Source organism: Magnolia sinica, chromosome 8, assembly GCF_029962835.1.
Source record: "Magnolia sinica isolate HGM2019 chromosome 8, MsV1, whole genome shotgun sequence".
In the NCBI taxonomy this organism is placed as follows: domain Eukaryota; kingdom Viridiplantae; phylum Streptophyta; class Magnoliopsida; order Magnoliales; family Magnoliaceae; genus Magnolia; species Magnolia sinica.
Genome location: NC_080580.1, coordinates 86,017,553 through 86,041,330, shown reverse-complemented (window position 1 = coordinate 86,041,330; position 23,778 = coordinate 86,017,553). Strand labels below are relative to the sequence as shown.

The following is a 23,778-nucleotide window of genomic DNA, read 5'->3' as shown; positions in this document are numbered from 1 at the left end:
ACCTATTGCACTTGGGACGCTGTCCAAGGGGAGCAAATTCGATTTCAAGCCGAGTGACTCAGTCACGCCTCGACTCAATTCAATAAGTTCTTCTTTCTCAAAATTTATTTTCCTTTTTTGGTTCTCGATTTTTAATAGTCTATTTAATTCAACCAAATATTTGAACAAAGATGATATGTAAAAACGAAAAATATGGTAGATGCCACGGTTCCTTTATGGTGCCCCGTGTGGCCCACCAAAATCATGGATCTAAGATGGATTTTGAATTTAGCCAAAAAATTGGTGGCACACCTAATAGACGGACTCGATGGCACTCACACTAACTGTGGGCCCATACAGCTCGAACGTATCATATTACCTTGCGTCTGAACGCATGTGATCATTCCCACGCTCATAAAGTGTTCCACCCACCTAGTCCAGTACATTCATATGGTGGCCCCCACCTTCTGCGATGTGGATACTCTCTGAGGTCCACCGTGCCGCATGTGTTTTATTCATCTGTTTTCGAGCTTATTTTAGGAGGTGTTTGGTCGGCATTGGAAAAGATTTGTTGGGATGAATTTAAAAAACGTAATTATTACACGTGGCAGGTATTGTCCCCGTTAGCATACGATAAGCTTAATTTCATGTTATATTTGTAAAATGGTGGCACATTGAATGGATATACCTACCATCATTTGAAGCTATTGAAAATAAAACATGTGTTATATCTAAACCGTTTATCTATTTTGTAACCTCATTTTATGGTATGAACCTAAAAATAAGGCAGATCCAAAACTTACGTAGCCCCAAAGAAGTTTTTAATGATAGGTAATCAATTCCCACTGCTTTCATGGTGGGTCCACTTGAGCTTTAGATCTATCTGATTTTTTGCCCATGCCCTAAAATGATCTCAAAAAATTGGGTGGACAGTGTGGATTAGCCCACACATCATGGTGGGACCTACACAACTTACTAATATTGAGTAGAGTTGTCATGGACCTATGCAATTCCATCCCATCTAATTTCAAGCTTTTCCATTTCCATCGCACCTGTTCCATTTCCATCCCACCTAATCTCATCTAATACCAATCACCAGACGCCCTGTCAAATTGATCTCATCCCTTCTAATTCCGTCCAATTAAGCCCGGGGCATGTTTGGACGGACAGATTGAAAGGGATGGGAAATTAAAATCCCAAGATATACCAAACATGCCAAATACACCGGTGAACTTGTCTCGAGATACAGCAAACCCAAGGATCTTAATCCAATCCACTGACATCATCATCATTACCTTAAAATTGACGGCATGGATAAAACAAATACATGACGGTGGTCCCCACAGAGTATCCACACCAAAGCTCTCCCTCACTACACAATCCGCACGACTTTTTAAACGGTTTCGATCTGATCACACATGTTTCATATAGCACGTGTCAAGCGAGGCTTCTTCGAGAGGGTTTTCTCCGCAAAGGCGCTGCATTTTCATTTTCCAAACCCTTTTTTACTAGTTTTATTTTCATCAAAATCCTTCCTCAACGGCCCACCAGGATCCAAAACCCTCTCAAAATCTCAACCGTCCGATCATTTATTCCCGCCATCATCCAACGGATGATCCCCACCCACCCTCATGATCCATCTCTCTGAACCGTCCGATTCCGCAACCCCCCCGATGGCTCCCGCTCAGGCGTCTCACGTCGCCATCCCCTGGCTTCCCGGTCCCTGAGAATTCCCGAATGTCATCCAGCCGTTGATTGCATGGGCGATCTCCAATCTTGGCCGCCACAGCGGAACGGCGCCTGGATCGAAGAAAGCACATCACCATTGCCATCATCGTCACCGTCGAATCCCAATCCGTCGTCAATTAGGGGCGATAGCTGGCGGAGAGCCGAGGAGACTGCCCACGAGATAATATGCCGGATCCAGCCGACGGTCGTGTCTGAGCAGAGAAGGAAGGCTGTCATTGATTACGTGCAGAGGTTGATTAGAGGATGTGTCGGCAGTGAGGCGAGTCCCCTTTTGATTCCATTTCTCGATTTTTTTTTGCTGGAATTATGAATTATTTGAATTTTTATTAATATTTCTGTCATTTATTAATTCTGGTCCGGTAATTATCTGGGCATGCTTCTATTTTCCAATATGGGGTTTTTATGATGGTTTTCAGACGCATTTTGAAATGGGTCTGGATTTGATAAGAACCACATCAGTAGAAGAAATAAAAAAACAAGAAACCAGTTGATTCCCTTGCCCGGTGGGGAGACCTCTCTACAATTATATACCTAAAGAAGTTGCTACTTTATCCTCTTCTCCCCTCTGGATTACAATCCTTTTTATTATTTTCTAGTACACTATCAAATCCCTTAAGACTTGGCTACAAGATCGCCATCACGTAACAACACTAACTTAAATAAAGCAGTAAAATAAGGCTGTGTTTAGGGGTGTGCATCGAGTCGAACCGAGTCGAGCTGGCCTCTGCTCGACTCGGCTCAGCCAGTAGCTGACCTCAGCTCCAACTCGGCTTGGCTCGGTTTGGTCAGCGGCTTGGGCCAAGTTTGAGCCAAGATCGAGCCGAGTTCGCCATTGAGGCATTTTCACAAACACCCGGGCTGCAACTTCAAAATCCCACCATATGTAAAACAGAAGCAATGGTTTTACAGGTATTTTATCAAACACCTTCTAAGCAACATAAAAACCAAGAGAAAAAGGGTATTTGTTTCATGTACATACCTTCCTTGCCACCAGCCACATTTTGTTGAGTCATTTCATCAAACACTTGGTGAGCAACATCAATAGCAAAGTAACCGAGTCACCAAATTGGTTTGATCCGAGTTAGATTCAAGCTGGATTCGATCCGAGTCGAGTCGAGCTGGGGCCAGCTCAAACTCGGCTCGAACTCATTTTCGAGTTCAAAAAATTAGCTCAACTTGGCTCGAACTCATTTTCGAGCTCAAAAAATCAGCTCAACTCGGCTCGAACTCAGCTTCGAACCAAGCTGAATCAAGCTTTTTCGAGTCGAGTCAAGCGTGCCAACCGAGCTAGCTTGGTTCGTGTACACTCCTAGCTGTGTTTGGATGCCTGTAAGGTTTTTAAGTTTTAAGGAAGTTACAGATAATCATGTTTGGATGTAAGTTGTAACTTAGTTTTTGTTTTTGGGTAACACGTAACTTAGTTATAAGTAGGAAGCTGTATATTCACACCAACTAGATCTTCGAGTAAGAAATCATTTAAAAATCAAATTGACACATAAAAAAACTTAAATAAAAATATGTCATCTTATGAAGTCCATCTAAATAAATAATTGGGCAAATTTTTAGGCTAAACTAATCATCAGTTGGGCCATAAAAGTGGGATTATATCACCATCTTATTGAGCCCCCAGAAAGTTTTTATTGGTAAGCATTATATCACCACTGTTTCCAATGGTATAGTCCACTTGAGAGTTGAATCTTGCTCATTTTGGGATGATACCCTAAAATAATAATATGAAATAGATGGAGCTGGATGAGAGAGGAGGGAGGGAGAAGCCCATCTACCGGCTTCAATACTGGTAAACCTACCGACCGCCTCAACTTTCAAGAGCCTTCAATGGCCGCAATGCACCTGCGATTCTCCTAAGAAATTTCAAATTCAAAAATTCAAAGAGTTAGGACTATCAGTCCGTCCCAATATTACTCGAAAGGAAGTCCTATTGGACCCCTTCGGGAATTCATTCTTCTTGGTGGCTATTCGCAGTCGTTTGGGACCAGGGATACTACTGAAAAAAGGCAAAGAATTTCTATATAAATAAATATACGAGCTATTCATCCCTTCGGCCACCACATTGTTTTGACCAATCTTGGCCTAGGTCTTCTTTTTTGGATCGCCTCACGAAATCTATACCAAAAAGTGAGGAATGGAATGTGCTGATATCTTTAATGAATCCCCCCCTTTTTTTTGGGGGGGGGGGGGGAGGGCAAGTGAGCAAGCATTGTAAGAAAGTTACAAGTAACTTGAAAAACAACTTTTCTCCCTATGAGATTTTTGGATCCTTTTCCTGTAAGAAAGTTACAGGTTGAGAAAAAGTTACCTATAACTTTTCTCCCCCAAACACCATCTATAACTAGAGGTGTACACAAACCGAGCTAGCTCGGTTAGCTCACTTGACTCGAAAAAGCTCGATTCGACTCGCTTCGAAGCTGAGTTCAAGCCGAGTCAAGCTGATTTTTTGAGCTCGAAAATGAGTTCGAGCCGAGTTCGAGCTGGCCCCAGCTCGACTCGACTCGGATCGAACCAGTTCGGTGACTCGGTTACTTTGATATTGATGTTGCTCACCAAGTGTTTGATGAAATGACTCAAAAAAGTGTGGCTGGTGGCAAGGAAGGTATGTATATGAAACCAACACCCTTTTTTTCTTGATTTTTATGTTTCTTAGAAGGTGTTTGATAAAATACCTGTAAAACCATTGCTGTTGTCTCAAATATAGTGAGATGTTGAAGGTGCAGTCCAGGTGTTTGTGAAAATGCTGCAATGGCGAACTCGACTCGATCTTGGCTCGAACACCGAGCTGAGCTAGCCAGTTAGGCTCGAGGACCGAGCCGAGCTGAGGTCAGATAGTGGCCGAGCCAAGTTGAGCTGAGGCCAGCTCGACTCGGTTCGACTCGATGTACACCCCTATCTGTAACTTACTTACCTGTAACTTTGTTACATTTTACAGAAGTTACAGGCATCCAAATGGCCCCTAAGGAAATGAAATAAATACAACAACTAAATCCTATAATCTTGGCTACATGATGGCATTATTCTACTTACCAAATTAGGCACCTAGCATTGTTGCCCACTTGAGAATAACCTTGTCCTCAAGGTTGGAAGTGCAAAAACCTCTCTTTCAATGACTGCCACACCTCCCATATCAAATGAGTCAGATCCATATTTGACCATTGCACTACGACTTCAGTGACCATGAAATTCTTTTGTTTAACCATTCCACAATTTTCAAAATAGCTAGGGGTTCTAGCTTGATTGTGCCTTCATGTTCAACTTCTAGCGAAGCTCCTTGTAGTATGACATGCTCACCAAGTTTCTTCTCAAGCAAGAAATGTAGAACATGGGTGCATGCGAGACCCTGGCAGTAGCTAAAATTTATTAGCTACCTTGCCAATTCGCTAAATAACATGACTATGACATCGGGGATTTTTTTTATTTTTTTTAAAAGATGATATTTTTATTGAAATAATATTAGGGAAATAATTTCATGGCATGGTTGACAACAACGGTAGTCTATCTGTAAGAAGATGAAATATTGGCGAAAGAAGGAAGACAAGAACCCTGAGGGAGCAGGGCATCATAACTCTACAATAACGACTCAGAACGATGTTGCGAAAGATCAGACACGTTATGCTGATAAAGGTAAAGGTGTATTAGAAGAAGATAATGTAGAAGGATGGATATTAGTCTGTCGAAAGAAGTTGAAGGCGGGGAAGAAGAGGTACGCATTTCCCCCTAATCTCACAGAACTGCTGACCTTGTATGTGGCCAATTTCCTTGCTGGATGGCTCCCAATAAATTTCAAAAGAGTTTTTGGTAGAGCTGGGAGAGTTATGGAAGTCGTCATCCCTCGAGATTGTTTCTCCGAATATTGTGGTTTTGTGTTTATTTGAATGAGCTGGGAGGATGAGATTGAGAGGGTGATATAAATATTGAATGGAGAAAGTTTGAGGGAAAGAAATTGCTTGTGCGGTAAGCCCAATTTGGTCCGAAGATGAAAAATAGGGAAGCAGGTAGAATCAAAGATTGTGTACTTGAGACATATCATAACAAAGTAGCACACCTGACAGAGAAGGAATATTTTGTTCAAAACCTAATCCGGACTTGGATGCTAATGCCCAATCTTTCAGAGGCATGCTGGTGGGACCTCCTTGTGGCGATAGGAAGACAAATACTCACAACACAAATTCATCCGGCTCACCTCAGCTCCTGGAGGAGAAGGGGTTTTTGAATATCGAAACAATGGAAGGCTTGGAGATAAGAATCTCTCAGAATATGGTAGATTTTTTGCTGCAGAAGCTTCAATTCAGTTTTGCGGTGGTAGTTCAAGCCAAAACTTCAATGGAAGAATTTGTACAGTGGATGAAGCAAAGCTGCAACCTAGAAGAGTAATATATCCTAAAAAGGTTAAGGGATGATTTGTGGTGGGTATCAATTGACTCCAAAGAAGCGGCGAATAGTTTTTTTTTTTTTTTTAATGTCAAGTAATCTATTTTGGGGCAAAAAGGTTAGGGAAATAAGATGATGGGAGTCATGGTCCATGTTCGGTTGGGAAGATGTTTGGATAGAAATCGGGGAGTTTCCGCTTGAAATATAGATAGATGATGTCTTCAAAGAAATCAATTCCTGCTTCAAAGAAGTTCTGGAGGTAGATCAAGCGACGACAAACTGCGAAAATGTTTTGTTTGCCAGAATTTGTTTAAGGAAGAAGAAGCTCCGATTGATACCAGATTTCTTTCGAATCAGGATTGGTTGTGATTCCTTTATGGTTAGGCTGGTGCAAGAGGTTCAGTCACCTGTATCTGGATCAAAGGATACTTCCCTTGCTTACCCGCAGCTGAAGAAGACGGTCGGAGAAACCTCACAGGGGCCTCCCATGGTGGTTCCGAGTTCGGTTGATGGAACATGCAATCAAAACTCCTGCGAACTATTGAATCAAGATACAAGGTGTTGTTCACTTCCCATTGGCTGCCAAAAAGGTTGTATGTTCTGTCTTAAGGAGGACATGACGTGTGGTAAATTTAAGAGAGAAAAGGATGACCATCCGTCTCTTTTTCTAGGCGCGCGTCTGTCGAGGCTCATAAGGCAAGCTCCTCTTGTCTCGAGTATGCAACACGCCAATAGGCAGCAACTGTAACAATTAATGCTGACATTAGAAAATACGTCAGCTGTCCCAATGACGTCATGCAATAAGGACAACTTAATATTGACGTCTCGAACAGGCTATTCTCTCCACGTGTGGTAGGCGAGTCACTTGTGGTTTTGTTCACACAGGCGGGAGTTACGCACGTGACATACTTTTGCACAAGTGGGGGATGTTTAAGTCATGGCACATGTGTGGACTTGGTTTACAACAACTCCTTGGTCTGTCTATTCCTCTCTTTTTTCAACTTCGACCAGTTGCGAGAAGTGGATCTGACAGAAGTACGCTTGAAGGAAACTATTTCGAAGTTGGAAGAAGACCAGTTAGACTTTGAAAATGGGGTTGGAGGAGTAGCAAGGCATTTGCACTCAGGACTTATTAGAATACTTTACTGATCTGTAATGGGAAAGATCCGAAGAATCCAACATCACGATTTCAAGGGGGAATTGAGGTAGCAGCGGAGGGCACCTCGACAAAGGGAAACTCTGTACAACATTATGACCTGACAGGGATAATGCAACATCCAGAGGAAATACTGGAATGGGAAGGGGTAACGATACCATCACGTGGCGAGGCTTTGGCAGAGTCTGATGCTTTAAACCCTGATGTAGGTTCAATGTCCATGGCGCAAGGAACGAAGAAGGTAAATCGGAAGGGATGGATTGCACGAATGGTGGGAGTCACTTTTGGGGATAGACCTGAAGATCATGTCGAGTTATTTGAATTTAAGGAGGGGAGAGGCAAATTATCTTTAGAAGATCTACGCCCAAATGAGGGCAGGGAATTGTGAGTGACCTTTTCAGCCCAGTCCTCTGAGGTAAGAAAAGATAATGAGAATTCAAATAAGGGAATAACATGTAATTCAGTTCTATTATGAAGATAATAAGCTGGAATGTTCGTGGCTTGGGATGTCCTCAAAAAATGGTTCAAATTAAGGAATTGTGCAACGGGTACAAGGCACATATGGTATCTTTTCAAGAGTCAAAATTAGAGTCGTGATCAGAGGGTGGTAGATTCACTTTGGAAAGGTAAAATAAAAGACCGGGCATCATTCAATGCAGTTGGTTCAGCAGGTGGCAGGTGGCATATTAATAATTTGGAACTCTAAGGTGTGGTCAAAAGAGGATACTTTCAAGGGGCAGTTTTCTCTTTCGCTGTTGTTGAAAGAAGTCAATGCAAAATTCAGATGGGTGCTTACTTCAATGTATGGGCCGAATAGACCATCTCTTCATCAGTCATTGTGGGTTGATTTGGATGCATACAGAAATAAATGGCAATTACTGTGGGAGGTGATTTTAATGTCGTTAGATTCCCATTTGAAAAATCTGGTTCAGGCCAGACTTCGAGAAGCATGCCTAACTTCTCCAATTGGATAGACAAGAATGAGTTGGTGGATCTTCCCATGGGTGGGGTGAAGTTCACATGGTCAAACGGTTTAGTTAGTGCCGCCCAATCCAAGCTTGACGAATTCTTGTTGTCAGCAGAGTGGATAGATAAAATATCCATTTGTGTTCCAAAGAGGCTTGCCTAAGCCAGTATCTGATCACTATCTGATCAGTCTTAAAGTGGAAGAGGAAGATTAGGGGCCTCGCCCTTTCAGGTTCGAGTTGGCTTGGCTACAAGTGGAAGGTTTCACTGACAAGATCAAAGAATGGTGGTCCTCCTTTTCAATTCAAGGTGGGGTCAGCTTCTCCCTCTTTCAAAAGTTGAAATTACTAAAAGGAAATATAACATTTGGAAAAAAAAGAAAAAGAAGTGTTGAGGAAACATGATGAGGAATACTCGGCGATCTTACAAGAGATTCAGAGGCTAGATGTAAAAAAGCGGTACTTCATTGTGTTTTTATTAATAACTTGACCGTCCATACGCATACGCAATTTCCATCTTTTTCGGGGGTAAGGAGGGTTGATACAACACATGGGTATAGGCTCTCTCAGATTTATCCCCTTTTTTAGTAACTCATTAACTTGATCCTTCAACTCGGCGTGCTCAGAGGGAGTCATTTGGTATGATGGTAAATTAGGTAAGGATGTTTCGGGAACTAAATCTATAGCGTGCTGAATATCTCGCAGCAGAAGCAACTCCTCAGACAAATCATCGGAAACTAAATCTTGGAAGTCATGCAACATGGATTTGACTTCATCTGGAATAGGCTCATTTTCATCAGTAACGGGCTCTTATACCTATTTTGTGACTAGAGCAAACATTATGCCTTTCTTCTTGCTCTCTTCCTTGAACTTTCACATGGTGAGTCACAAGAGTTAGGGAGAGCAGCCGATGTCGATGATGGGGGCGTAGATGAAGGAGGCGACGTAGGCTGCATTGAGCAAAAGTGGGTCCGATGGCTTCACCATATGAATGTATGCATGTTGGCCTCATCGTCGCTTTGTACCTTCTAATAAAAAAGCCAAGGTCAACCAAGAAGGATGTGGGTGACAATCATTGGAATTATATCACACCAAATATTGTCTCCATATATGTCGATTTTAAAGGAAACCAAACACCTTCAAGTCATGGAGATGGCAATGTCGTCGACCTATTTAACCTTATATGATTTTGAATGCCTTTTAGTTGGCAACTTGAACTTATCAATTACTCCATGAGAGGCAATGTTCATCGTACTACCACCATCGATGATGTTATTACATAACCTACCATGGCATTTTACCTGCATACGGAAAACAATGGTTCGTCACTAGTCTTTCTCTTCCTCCTCGATGGTGGTAAGGAGGCGATGTATAGCAGGAGTGGGGCTTTGAACCTCATCTTCGACTGCAGTCTTAGGGGGTTCTCTACTATGATGCAAGTTCTACATAGGGTTATTCCATATTGATGTGCTCATCGTAATACTCATGGCTAGAGCTCGGCATGAGACGACTCAACTCGACTCGCCCAACTTGACTCATCCGACTCGTTCAAACCCGACTCGACCCGAACCGAATGGGTGAGTCGGTCTGAACCGAGTAGGCTTTGCCTGATCTGAACTCAAACCGAGTCAAGTTCGAGTTACCCAGTAACTCGACCTGAAACTTGATCCGGTTAGACTCGACTCGATTCGAAACCTGACTTGACTGGGATTCGGGTATATATAAAATAAAAAACCCTAATTTCTAACTATCTCTAACCCTACCCGCCGCACCCGACCCCGACCCTATCCCAAACTCTCTCCATCCCTCCCTCATCTTCCTCTTCCAAGATCGGCAGCCACCCACTACCCTCCTCCTCTCTCTCTTCTCTCTACTCCCTCCCTCCCTCCTCTTCCAAGCCCGACAACCACCCACCCTCTCTCTCCTCTCCACTCCCTCCCTCCCTCATCTCTATACGACTTAGTGCCAACTCGACTCGACTTGATACTTTTGACCGGGTCGAACTTGGTCCGGATTAGTCCAGGCCAGATCTGGACTCGGATCGGGTTAGGCATGCTGTACTCGGTACCGAGTCGGGTCGAGTTTGGGTTAGGCCTATCGAGTCGGACTCGGGTCAGTCCTAACGCGGTCCGACTCGATTCAATGCCCAACTCTACTCATGGCCATCCGGGTAGTAGGGTTCCTCATTACCACAGTGATGGAGATTTCTAGCTTGCAGACACTCATTAAAAAAGTGCCCTATTTGTTCGTAACGGTAACAGTCAACACCCAATCGTTCTCTCATAAGGGGATAATTAGGATTAGGACCTTGCCTCCTGGTGTCATGTCTCTTCGACGCTAGTTACCTTTGATATGAGTTTTGCAGCACTACAAAGGTTGTGATGGCCTCACAAGCGGAGTTTGCATCTGTGGGCATGACTGAAAAGGGTAGGGAGGTGGTCAGTAGCCCTACAGTGGAATTTGGTTAAGATGTGGATCCAGACCTTTTCTCACAGAAGGTTCTTCGACCAGAGAGCTAAAATGCTGGAGAGTGTGCTACTAGCTACTGATCTACTATTCAACTTGTCGAGCCTTTCGATGAATATCATCAACCAACTCGAAATCATACATAACTATCTCATGCTGGATCTCTCGGCGTAACCCTATCTAATAGCGGTTAGTTGTTACATGGTCTATCTTTACAAGCTAAAAACAGCCAAAAGCTCATTGAACTTCTCTTAGTGTAGTCATCCACCAATAAAGTTCCATGTTTGAACGTAATGAGCTACTGGAGAAAGAGTATCTGTGTAGTCGGAAGGCAAATACTTTCCATCTTTTCTTTCATGTTAGCTCACTTGGTGATTGCAGGACGACCCATGATGAGATTGTTGTCATCAATGCTTCGCTATGAGATTCTTGCCGAGCTCTTCAACTTGATCTTGACAAAGGCCACTTACTGGACATTATCCATGTAGTACCATGTAAAATAATCTTCAAGCTTTGTAATGAAATTGACAAAAAGCCTTTGAATCAAGACAACTCGTGAAGTCCGGAACTTCAACTTGTGCTTTCTTGGTGATATCGTCTTTCTTGGGCATCTGTATCGAGACATCATGGGCTCTCTGTGCAAAGAGTTGTTGCATGAAGTCATAAACAAACTCCCAAGGACCTATACTATTTCGATTCACCAAAGGTTCTAGTTGGAACTCTTGTTGCAGATTTGGGTCACCATAAGGATCTCTGATGGGATCGGGTTGCTCTCCATGCGATTCTCCACATAGTTGGTCAATAATAGTTTCCAAGCTAGCTACCATTGTGAATAGCTCAATGATGCAATTGTCTTGTTGTTGATTGGTAAGCTTTCCTCAATAGATGTGACCACTATGGGTCTACATCGCACCAAGGGTGACGCCAGGAAAGTAATGGATAGAATATAGGGTAGTTTCTGATTTGGAACAAAAGATTGTTAATGGACTGAGATTCCATGCTTTAATGGGTCAAAACAAGGCTGGATATGGACTGGAATATGGCTGATGTGTGAAGAATTGCAATATAACGGGATGGAACACTGCCAAATTGTTATTATAGATGGGTAGGAGGCTAGTCATTCTATAGGGTCTTTGAGTTTCTTGGAGTCGTAGATGGGAAGCATGTTTATGTTTGGTTAGAAACACGGGCCATGTTGTAAGTTTCCAATTGCCACTTGTCTCTTTTCAAACCAATGGTGGATTCTAGCTGAGGGAGTAGATTGCTGTGAGACATGGTGCTAAGCTAAGGATCTTTGATTTGGAGTAGAGGTTGGGAGTGGTGTTTGATTTGGTTAGATTCATGGCTTGTGAACTACCCCTTTCCAATTACTTACATCGTTTTAGCTTGTGATTGGCCCTCGATCTCAACAATCGATTACTGTGAAAGGTGAGGGTGGTGTTTCTTCAACACCGGAAGGTTGCTTTGCCAGCTTCTGGGGAGTTTCAAGTTAAGGTGGACAATTTGGTCCATTGAACGATGGGGTCTTGTTGACATTTTTCTTTTTCATGCATTTTAGGTGAAGCTCCAGGGCCAAGGTTCTAAACTACTATTAGGAGATCAAAACCTAAAGTTCCTGATGTGTAGAAATCTTAAAAATGCTTTCTTGGATATGACTTGAGCTAAAATAACATTGAACACTTGTGTCAAAATAATTGTCCTTGGAATGGTTCAAGCAAAGTCAACACAATATCAAGTTTATATATATATATATATATATATATATATATATATATATATATATATATATATATATATATATATATATATATATATATATATATATATATATATACACTAAACGCTCACCTACGAACCGGTTCGTACGTACTACGTACGAACTTTTTGAGAACCCATCCTACGTGATGTGGATCCAAAATATGAACCGTTCATGTGAAGCGACACCTCGTGAAACCCCCACCAAGTTTTAATTTGATCTAAAACTTTGATGGCCCATGAAAAATGAAAACATTTTTCTCCCTCGATTTGCATTTCTCTATGCTAGGGCCCACCAGAATTTTAGATCAGGGGGCACATTTGTCCCTGGGGGTTTCATGGGATTCCGCAGCACAAGGACCATTCGGATTAGACACCCATGACACGTGTGCCAAGGTGCGCACGTGCGCGGGTGAGCATGACTCTCTCTCTAACCAGTGTTTTCAGTAGCGCCCATAGCGTAGCGTAGCGATTTCGCTACGTAGCGTTACAAATAGCGTTTTTCCCCTGTAGCGGTCGTAGCGTATGCTACGGATACATAGCGTGTAGCGCAGGTAGCGTGCGCTACCTGTTTGGTTTTTTTTTTTTTTTTTTTTCAGTGCAGGAAACAGTGGTGAACTCACACCACAAGCCAAACTAAAGTTAAAAAAGCAAAAACCTAATTCGAAAGGGCTTCCACCCCAAACCGAAGCAGCCGACGCAGTTGCTGTCCCCATCCTTCCATTTGGAGACTAAAAATCCTCTCACAGGGCCAATCCGACGCTGCCGACGCTGCTCCTCTCCCCACCCTTCAATGTTGAGGTCGAAAATCTGCTGTCAGGCGCAAACTGACGCTGCTGACATTGCTCCTCTCCCCACTTTTCAATCTTGAGTTTGAAAAACTGCTTCCAGAGGCCAACATTTGCAGTTTTCACTGATTCAATCTCATCTTGAGACAAAAATAGGTACGCTCCTTCCTTTTTCTTTTTTTCTTTTTTCTTCTTCTCCTCTTCCTTCTTCTCCTTCTTCTTCTTCCTCTTCTTCTTCTTCTCGAACTGCTGCGGTTGCGGCCGCAGCTGCGGATTCTTCTTCTTCTTCTTCTCTCTCTCTCTCTCTCTCTCTCTCTCTCTCTCTCTCTCTTCTTTCCCTCTTTTCTTTCGGTTTCCCCCTCTCTCTTCTTTTTCATTTCCGGAATAGACTGCGTGGCTGTTTCACAGCCACGCACTTATTATTATTATTATTATTTTGTGTTCTGCGGTGCACGTTGAACAGTGCACTTGCACTATTTTGTTACACGGTCCGCTGTAATGTTTATTTTCCATCTAACCTGTTAATTGGGTCACACTGACATGGATGAAGGGAAAACACACATGTCAGCTTGATCTAAAACTTTTGTAGCCCCCAATAAATTTTTAATGGTGGACGTTTAATTATTACTGTTTCTTATGGTGCGGTCCACCCGAGATTTGGATTTGCCTCATTTTTGGGCTCATGCCCTAAAATTATTTGGCAAAATGGATGGACGGTGTGGATATAACACATTCATCACGGTGGGGCCCAAAAAACTTTGACACTTGTGTGCTACACTTCACAATCCGAGTCCCGCCTAATTCGGGCCCTTAAAAAATTGTACACGAGACATGTATTAACTTAAAAATAATAAGACCCTATCCATCAACTTCTTACTATTTAATATTTATCATATAATATATATATATATATATATATATATATAAATTAAAAATAAAAGTATTGTGTAGCTTACGCTACACGCTACAGAGGGTTGAACGCTACGCAACACGCTACCGCTATTTAAAACACTGATATATATATATATAAAGCAAAATCCCAAGATAGAATTAATCTTTGTTATGCACATTAATGTCAAAGTGGACAAACCTCTACAGTAATTGCATCATATAAATGTTCAACCTGCTTCTGATGGAACAAAGGTTTTGAAACTAGGTATTGGAGTGCAACTCACTGGGTATGAAACCATGAGGGTTCATTTTGTTTCAGTTGAAACCAATGCATTGCACAATGACCAGAGAAACTCTGATTTTGGTTTGAAGTGGAGAAGATGCCCCAGGGACACCTCTCCAAAGAGGGGGGTAAAAAAGAAAAAAGAAAGAAAAAAAGAATAAGAATAAGCCCTAAGGACCAGAAAGACTTTTGACTTACTCCGCATAGCACTCCAGCAGAAATTCCATTTAGGAATTTTTTTGTTTTGGTAGTGATTTTGATGAAGGTAACACATTTTTTATTGTAGTTACGCTTCTAAGTTTTCAGAAAGCAGCAAGCTATCTTGTCTTGATTTAATGTTCATTTTGAAGGGAAGTATTCGTGGACTGACATTTCATTTGTCCACACAAACTTTTACAGGTGTTCCCATTTGGATCAGTGCCACTGAGGACCTATCTCCCTGATGGAGATATTGATCTGACTGCACTTAGCTATCAAACTGCTGATGATGATTTGGCCAGTGATGTTTTTTCTGTACTTGAAGGAGAAGAGCAGAATACGGCTGCGGAGTTCGAAGTAAAGGATGTCCGATACATTCATGCAGAGGTTTTCAATTCTAATTCCTTTTCTTCTTCTTGTTCTTCTTCTTTTATTTAGTCAGAGTAAAGAAAGTTTCTAATTATTTTGAACGTCTAGATTGTGGGTTTGCATTGCGATTTGCAAGTTATTCTATGTTTTTCCTTTTAGCTTTCTTCTCCTATCCTTCTGTTAAGGGCGATCGGTGATTAGTTGGGAAAAACTACTGTTTTTGGTTATGCTGATGAAGCAACAAAAGAGAGCAATGAAACATAGTGCCTAATCCTGACTTAGTGTTAATGCTATTGTGAAGCCAGTGGAAGTGTAGTCCACTTCATATGCTTCAGAAACATATCTGGTGATTGGACAATTAATCTGGTTGGCCATGACATACTAAAATCTCAGGTACATGGCAATCCCAACCATCTGATCTTGTTGGATTTTGTAAGAGACAAACTAGCAATCCAGGCAGCCAATGATGACTGAGTGCGTGTGTTTTGTTTTATTTTGTGTGTGTGTGGGGCAAGAAGTCATGGTGGTTTTTGTTGGGTTTTCCTAGACAAAGTAACAATCTAAGCAGCCAATGATGTCAACAGACTCAACACGCACGTCCACACCTACATCCACTCGCATGTGCACACTCCATTGTGACTTCTGAACACACAAGCTTTGCCATTTATACGGTCTGATGCGGGTACAAATAAAACACTACAAAATCACAGGCACATGGCAATCCCAACCATCTGATCTTGTTGGATTTTGTAAGAGACAAACTAGCAATCTAGGCAGCCAATGATGACCGAGTGCGTGTGTTTTGTTTTATTTTGTGTGTGTGTGGGGCAAGAAGTCACGGTGGTTTTTGTTGGGTTTTCCTAGACAAAGTAACAATCTAAGCAGCCAATGATGTCAACAGATTCAACACGCACATGCACACCTACACCCACTCGCATGTGCACACTCCATTGTGACTTCTGAACACACAAGCTCTGCCATTTATACGGTCTGATGCGGGTACAAATAAAACACTACAATAATGATGCACAGTACATTCTCTTGGTAAAAATGTCACACAAGTGATATGTATGCCTGTTTGAATGTATGTATGTATCAAGGTATTCAATAATGGTAACAGTGGCCGTAACAGCCAGCCTTATGGCCGTCATGATACGGATGGTTATGGTCAGTGTTCGCATTGTCGACGAAATGTCGATAATATCACCGATAATATCGGTGTCGCTAGACTAGCGAAACCGAAACCCCCCCTTTTTCGTTTCTCTCTGGATTATCGCCAAAATATCGGCGATATCGTCGATAATTTTGGATTTTTTGCGACAAAATAGGTAAAAAGTGAAAAAAAAAAATCGAGAAAAAAAAAAACCTTTGATTTCGGTAATACCTGGTTGATGGTTGATCGGAACTCGGAAGAAAAGAATCTAGGCAGCAATCGACAGCTCTCGTCTTCAACGGAGGTAAAGAAATCTGAAATTTTCCCTTTTCTTTGTTCGGTTGGAAGATTCATGCCACAAATACATGATTTCGGCGAAAAATCAGGGATTTTGGGAGATTGAGATGGGATTTTGAAACCCTTAGTCGAAAATCCCCCCTCTCCGCCGAAAACCCAACCCCTCTTTTTTTTTTTTTTTTTATGCTTCAGAACTACAGAAGCAGACCGCGCGCATGGTGTGCTTCAGCGTACTGAGTAAACTCTCTGGGCCCACCATGAATGTATGTGATTTATCCACGCCGTCCATTCATTTTTCTAGTTCATTTTAGGGGTAAATCCCAAAATTAAAGCATATCCACATCTCCAGTGGACCACACCACAAGAAACAATGAGAATAATGATTTTCACCGTTGAAACCTTCTTAGGCCCCACAATGATGTTTATTTGTATCAAACCTTTCTATAAATATAAAAAGGCATGGATGAAGGGTTAAAATAAATATCAGCTTGATTCAAAATTTCTATGGCCACCAGGAAGTTTTTAATGATATGCGTTCAATTCACACAGTTTCCTGTGGTGTGGTCCATTGAAGATTTGAATCTGGTTCATTTTTCGGATCACGCACTAAAATAAGCCGTCATATATGATGGACGGTGCAGATGTAAGGTACATACTTCATAATGGGTCCCACAGTTAGGGATCCACGGGAAGCGGATTGGCTGGTGTACCTCACACCAGCTATATAGCTGCTGTAGGTACGTGTCGTGCGAAGACGAGCACTGACGCTCCTCGAGCTCCGAGTTGTACGAACGATTCAAAGGAGATCAAAGTTACATTGGCCCCACAGTGATGTATTTATTATATCTACACCGTTCATCTGTTTTTAGAGTTCTTTTTAGAGCATTATCCAAAAAATGAACCATATCCAAAGATTATATGGACCACACCATAGATAGCAGCGGAGATAATGATTTTCACCGTTAAACAATTTGCAGGGCCCACCATAACGTTTATTTTGCATCCAATCTGTTCATAAAAACACAAATATCTGAATGAAGAGGAAAAACAATTTTCATATTGATCCAAAACTTCTGACCCCAAAAAGGGTTTAAGGGTTTCAATGGTAGACGTTCAATCCCCCACTGGTTTTTGCAGTGTGGTCCACTTGATAGTTATATCTGTCTTATTTTTCGTCTAAAACCTTAAGACGAGCTCTTAAAATGGATGAACGATTTGGATATAAGACATACCTCATGATCAAACCCACAGAACTTGTTGACATAAATAGTTGGTGTGAGGTACACCAGCCATTTCGCTTCCCAATTGACCTACCTAGGTAAATTTTGGGATTAATAAAAACTGCGCTAGAATGGAAGTGGATTGCATACTGAGTAAACTCCGTGGGCCCATCGTAATTTACGTATTTGATCCACTCTGTCCATCCATTTTATTAAATGATTTTAAGGCAGAAGACAAAAAATGAAGCATATCCAAAGCTTAGGTGGACCACATCACATGAAACTATGTGAATTGAATATTTACCATTGAAAAATTCTCGGGGGCGACAAAAGTTTTGTATCAACCTGATATTTCTGTTTTTTATTCATCCATGTCCCTGTTCATACCTGTGATCTTATGAACAGTTTGGATGACAAATAAACATCACTGGGCCCTATGAAGATTTCAATGGTGGAAATCATTATTCCCACTGTTTCATATGGTGTGGTCCACTTGGAACTTAGATAAATTTATTTTGGTTATTATTAGAGTAATTTTTTATGGAAACATATGCTTTTTTGGCCCCATTAAATGAAAACTTATTATTTAATGTATTTTTTTTTACAAATTTTTAATTTCTAAATATACAAATATATGTATTTAGGCATGTCCTGAAATTTCATTAAAAAATTTCACCGTTATCTCCATGTTTTCGCATTTTTCTCCGCATTTCCGGTTATCGGCGATAACGATATTATATCTTTATCTCTGGCCAGCGAAATTTGTAGCGATACCGACAACTCGTACACTGGTTATGGTAAAAAAATTTCTTAAAGAAAGAAAATGGATTGGCCCCATATCAGTCCGTTAGGGGCCCATGCTTGTTCTGAAGAAAAAAAAAAGGCCTGCAACAAGCCCATTTTTTTCTGAACAGGCATTACAGTCATGTATTGCATGACAGGTCCCACGATTACCGTTACATAACGGCCATTATGTAACTGTTTTTTGAACACCAAGGTATGTATGTATGTATCCATCTCACAAATGGTATATGCACCAAATTATTGGTCATGTTTCTAGGATTCCACATCATAGAGAATATACATGTTTTATATATTGACATTTTTATATGCTTCTTTCTGAAATTAGCAGTTTTTAGAACTTATTTAAGCTGCATCCTATGCTCGTAAGTTTCTCAGGAATGACTCTGTGTCTTATTAACAGAAAGGGAAAAAAGTTCCAGGTGTTTAACATACATGAATATTTAGTACTTTACCGCTCCAGATTTGATAGAATCACACGACTGTTTTTAGATGTCTTGATTTCTGATGGCAGGTCAAGCTTGTCAAATGCCTTGTTCAGAATATTGTAGTAGACATCTCCTTCAATCAGTTGGGAGGACTCTGCACTCTATGCTTCCTTGAACAGGTATTTTGTCAACATTTCTAATGATTCAAAATTTAGTGCAATTTCCATTTCTGTCAAAATCCTCATTAACTAATGTGTTGCAGAGAGACAAGCTTTTGTACATGCAGCCCTTTCTATGATCTTAACCGCAAAAATCCTCATTAACTAATGTGTTGCAGAGACTCATGATTCCATACTTGTGGACCTTACTGTGATCTGTACTGCCATTCTGACCGGTGCCACCATGGATGGGGGATGCCTGGCCTAACAATAGAGATGCCAAGGGGGAGTTACAGAAACAGTCCACAACACAAAACATCCCAAGGATCAAAGGGTTGGGCTTTTTCGATCTGGATGTTTTTGAGGTATCCTCCACACACAATGGCCCATCAGATCAACTTCCATACCATGGGCCCCATACTTATGGGATCCTTTGCCTCAGCAAGCTGTTATTCCGTGAGCTTGCTGAGGCTCAGTAGGCTATAATTTCTCGCAACACTTTCTCTTAGCATGTGAAAGTAATACACTGGTTTTCCTCTCAAACGCATTATTCATTTGTCTCTCAGACAAATTATTCATTTGTCTCTAAATAACGGTCTGGGGATCTCGAATGTAACTGTAAATCTGTCGTGGCATTTTCACAGGTTGATCGTCTTATTGGCAAAGATCATCTCTTTAAGCGCAGCATTATACTGATTAAAGCTTGGTGTTATTATGAGAGCCGCATCCTTGGTGCCCATCACAGTCTGATTTCAACATATGCATTGGAGACATTGGTCCTGTACATCTTCCATATTTTCCATTCATCTCTACATGGCCCTCTGGGGGTGAGTGCTGATGGATAATAAGCATCATAATGTAATGCAGAACTTTGCTAAGCCCACAGACCACCTCAGCTGTCCACATACAACCACCTGGCATATGTGGGGACATATGATCTGTGCATCAGGTGGGCCCACCATGTAAATGTATGACCCAAAAATCAGACTAGTTGACTCATCAGGTGGGCCACATGGATGAAAGCAATTGAAATCTTTTTTAAAAAATAAGGTCCAAATCCTAGTACATGTGGCTTTCCTGATTAGTGGACCAGCCTGCTTTTGCAGCCAGGCTAGCTATATTGCGGGGACAGCCGATGCCCAGGTTGGCACATCTGGCTGGGTTGATAGGTGCATGTGGGCATAGCAATATTCATGCCATGATTATTCAAATTTATTCTCTTTGGCGTTGCAAGGACTTAACTAAGAGAAACTGCTGTTCTCTAGGTCCTGTATAGGTTTTTGGACTATTTCAGCAAATTCGACTGGGAGAACTACTGTGTCAGTTTAAATGGTCCAGTCGCTGTATCTTCTCTGCCAGAAGTAGTGGGTGAGCAGCATCCCTTTTGATCAGCTTTGATTATTCAAACAAGAAATGAAAAAGGCTACTCACTGAAGTAGGAGTTTGAATGAGAAGTGAGAAACCAAATCTCCCTGAATGTGCCAGTATGAAACATACGTGCCTAAGGTATTCAATAACGGTGACAGTGGCCGTAATGCTAGCCTTAGTGGCCATTAAGGTATGGGTAGTAACAGCCATTGCGGCCCCTATAAACGGCTGTTACAATCTTGTAACCATATTTGCCAACTAGGATCCAGCTTTGGACTCGGACCAGGTATGTCCTGGTCGACCCAGGACTCAGTGGGTTGACGAGGTGGATCAAAAAATGATTTTTTTTTTCTATTTTATTATAATATTAATATATTAATGAAAATATAAGAAATATACAAAATAATAAAAATAACTAAAAATAGAGAGAATTTTGAAAAAAATTGAAAGAAAAAAGATATTGTAATGGTAAATCCCTCTTCTTCTTCTTCTTCTTCTTCTTCTTCTTCTTTTATTAATGTCGTCGCTGTCGTTGTTGTTAATAATAATATTATTATTATTATGATGAGAAACATACAAAGAATAATAAAAAAATAACTTAAAAAAAGAATCCTACTTCCTCTTTCTCTTCGTATTGAACCTGTATCTGTCTGTTACAGACCTGTATTGATCTGTTACGGCCTCATATCTGCTGACATTTTTTTTTTTTTCAAATCGAGTGCTATATATATTCCTGAAAGATGTAAGGTTACCATTTTTTTAATACCATGTATGTGCTACACATGGGCCTTTCATTAGGAGGGCCCCATGGGCTGTGGTCTAAACATTAGGACAATCTAATCATCAGGTGGACAATACATGCACATGAAAATGGACGGTTTAAAAGGAATCGACAAATGCATATTCAACATTACATATCACTGCCTAAATCACAGGGCCAGCTTGATTTTGGGCCAAGGCACATGCACGATATAGTGACAAAACTCATTCTCAACAATTTCTTGGCATGGGATTTACTCAGGACACTTACAGATTTTGAAGTTTTTCTCGCGATAATATCAGGGAAATATTGCTGAAAATAAAAAATTTAAAAATATTTATGATAAATTAAAAAATCATCATCATCGTCAACATTATCTAAAGCCTTATCCCAACGAATTGGGGTCAGGCACATGAATCCTTTTCCACCTTTCTTAAAAATAATTTAAAATTTTTAAAGCATCGGTAAAAATGAATTATTTTAAAGTGTTAAGTTTTTGTATCACTAAAATCGTGAAGTTTCATGATAAAATGTGAGAACTTCAAAGCTGCCGAGATTTTGAAAATATTGCTATATTATTGCGATAAATATTGTTTGGTGAATTTCCTGTGAAAATGTCTTGAGATTTTTAAATTTTCAGCGATATTTGTCGCAAGGATGCAAGATGGCATCCACCTGATGTACAGCCAGGTCCTTGGAAACGCACTTCACATGGCAGTTGTGGTGAGAGTAGGATTCATGATCCTGCTCTTTCATGTGGCCTTATCAGGGCGCTGTTCAATTACTGTCTGTGCGGTTGAGATGGATTTTATTTAATTTTCTGTTTGTCGGGGGTACTGATTTGTTTGTAATTTCACAGTTGAGACACCAGAGATCAATGGGGGTGATTTGTTGCTTACTGAGGAGTTCCTTAGAAAATGTCTAGACATGTTCTCAGTTCCGTTAAGAGGGCTCGAGAAAAACACTCATTCATTTCCTCGAAAGCATCTTAACATAGTTGATCCTCTGAAAGAAAACAATAATCTCGGACGCAGTGTTAGCAAAGGTATGAAGCTGGTTTTTTCAAGTGAGGAAATTCTGATTGTCAACTTGATGACCTCTGTGTTCCTTTCCATGCATCTGTTTATTCAGCCTCTCACTTACCGGCATCATGCTTGTTCTCTCCTATAGGTAATTTCTATCGGATACGTAGTGCATTCACTTATGGAGCCCGCAAGCTTGGGCAGATCCTTCTGTTACCAGGAGAGAGTATTTTGGAAGAAGTCAATAAGTTCTTCATGAACACATTGGATAGGCATGGAAGTGGACAGAGGCCAGATGTGCAAGATTCTCCCCCTTGTTCTCAAGATAATATGCTGTCTGGTGTTAGTGGATCTGGTTTTGCATCATTGCTGCACAATGTTCAGAAATCAATGGAGGATAAGATGATTTCAGGATCCTCATTCATTGGTTCTCGTGTCCCAATTGGGGAGACAGCTGATGATTGTAACAGAATATTATACAGGGAGTTTGATAACATCAGGATGTCAGGGTCTGCAAGGATAAATGGGATTGGAACACGATTGGAAAAGCAGCCCCCCTGCAGAAATGAACCACAAACGCCAACAGGAGATGCAACAGATCTTGCAACTGCCCAAAATTCAGGTTCAAGAATCCCGAATGGACATTGTAAGCCCTCGTCCTCAAGTAGTGAGCTGTGTACTTCACCATTCATAGGAGCACACCATGCACCACATCTCCATTTCTCTCGCCCGTTCAACTGGAAGTTCGGGAATGGAACCCATTACCATCCAAAATTGACAAACTCCACAAATGGCGAAGTTGTTTCCTGGCCAGACTGGGATGAAAGTAAGCGCGCAAGCAATAGTACCTTCCAATCTTGTAGTAATTATGAGAATCCTGCTACTGCTAGATCAACTGATGGTTTCCCATTTTCAACTTCGAATGCATGTCTGTCAGAAGATTCGAATCTTGGAAATCCATCTTTGACCGCGGGCAACTCTTCGAACTGCTTGGAATCTAATGGTCGGGGAATCTCCAATGTTGGTTTCAGGGAAGAGGACTTGAAGGGCGTTTCTGGAAGTCCTGAATCTTCCAACCACTTGTCAGACCTCAGCGGTGACTACGACAATCACCTTAGTAGTCTGCTATATGGTCAGCAGTGCCACAGTTACATCTTGTGCGATCCAGTTGTCTCTGTTCCTCCACCATTGCCTTCTCAGCTTCATAGTAAACCATCACGGAAGTCACTCCATCAATCAGCACGCTTGAAACCAAACATGTTACAGCACATGAATGGCAATGGGGCTGGCCCTGGACAGCCATTTCCTTCTGCTTCTGGATATTATTTGGGGAACCTGCCCTTGACATCTGGTGCTTTTGGTGTGGAAGAAATGCCAAAGCCACGAGGAACGGGCATGTACTTTCCCATCACGGTATGCTAATTTCAAGCTCTTGATATTTTGAGTGAATGGAATTTCTGCTTCGCTGTTAGGTAGTGATTACATGGTTCTCCTAGCATATGGGTCTTCTTGGAATTAGAGTTTTGTGTCCAAGTATACCATTGGCGAGGCACCCTTCGGTTTTCAGTTTGTACAAGTGGGATCACATG

At 41.3% G+C, this 23,778-nt stretch overlaps 1 protein-coding gene across 2 annotated transcripts in view; it reads left to right on the top strand.

The window, feature by feature from the left end:
* The first annotated feature begins 1,406 nt into the window (after positions 1-1,406).
* The window catches only part of LOC131253574 (uncharacterized), a 28,382-nt gene continuing 6,010 nt past the window's right edge, over positions 1,407-23,778 (top strand). Inside the window, exons 1-7 of one of the 2 annotated variants that reach the window (XM_058254621.1) lie at positions 1,407-1,987; positions 14,815-15,000; positions 18,968-19,060; positions 19,684-19,866; positions 20,305-20,407; positions 22,027-22,212; positions 22,338-23,602. In XM_058254621.1, the coding sequence (XP_058110604.1) occupies positions 1,739-1,987; positions 14,815-15,000; positions 18,968-19,060; positions 19,684-19,866; positions 20,305-20,407; positions 22,027-22,212; positions 22,338-23,602 (2,265 nt within the window). In that variant the 5' untranslated portion in view covers positions 1,407-1,738. The remainder of the gene's footprint in view (positions 1,988-14,814; positions 15,001-18,967; positions 19,061-19,683; positions 19,867-20,304; positions 20,408-22,026; positions 22,213-22,337; positions 23,603-23,778) is intronic. The other variant, XM_058254620.1, reaches the window with a different exon arrangement.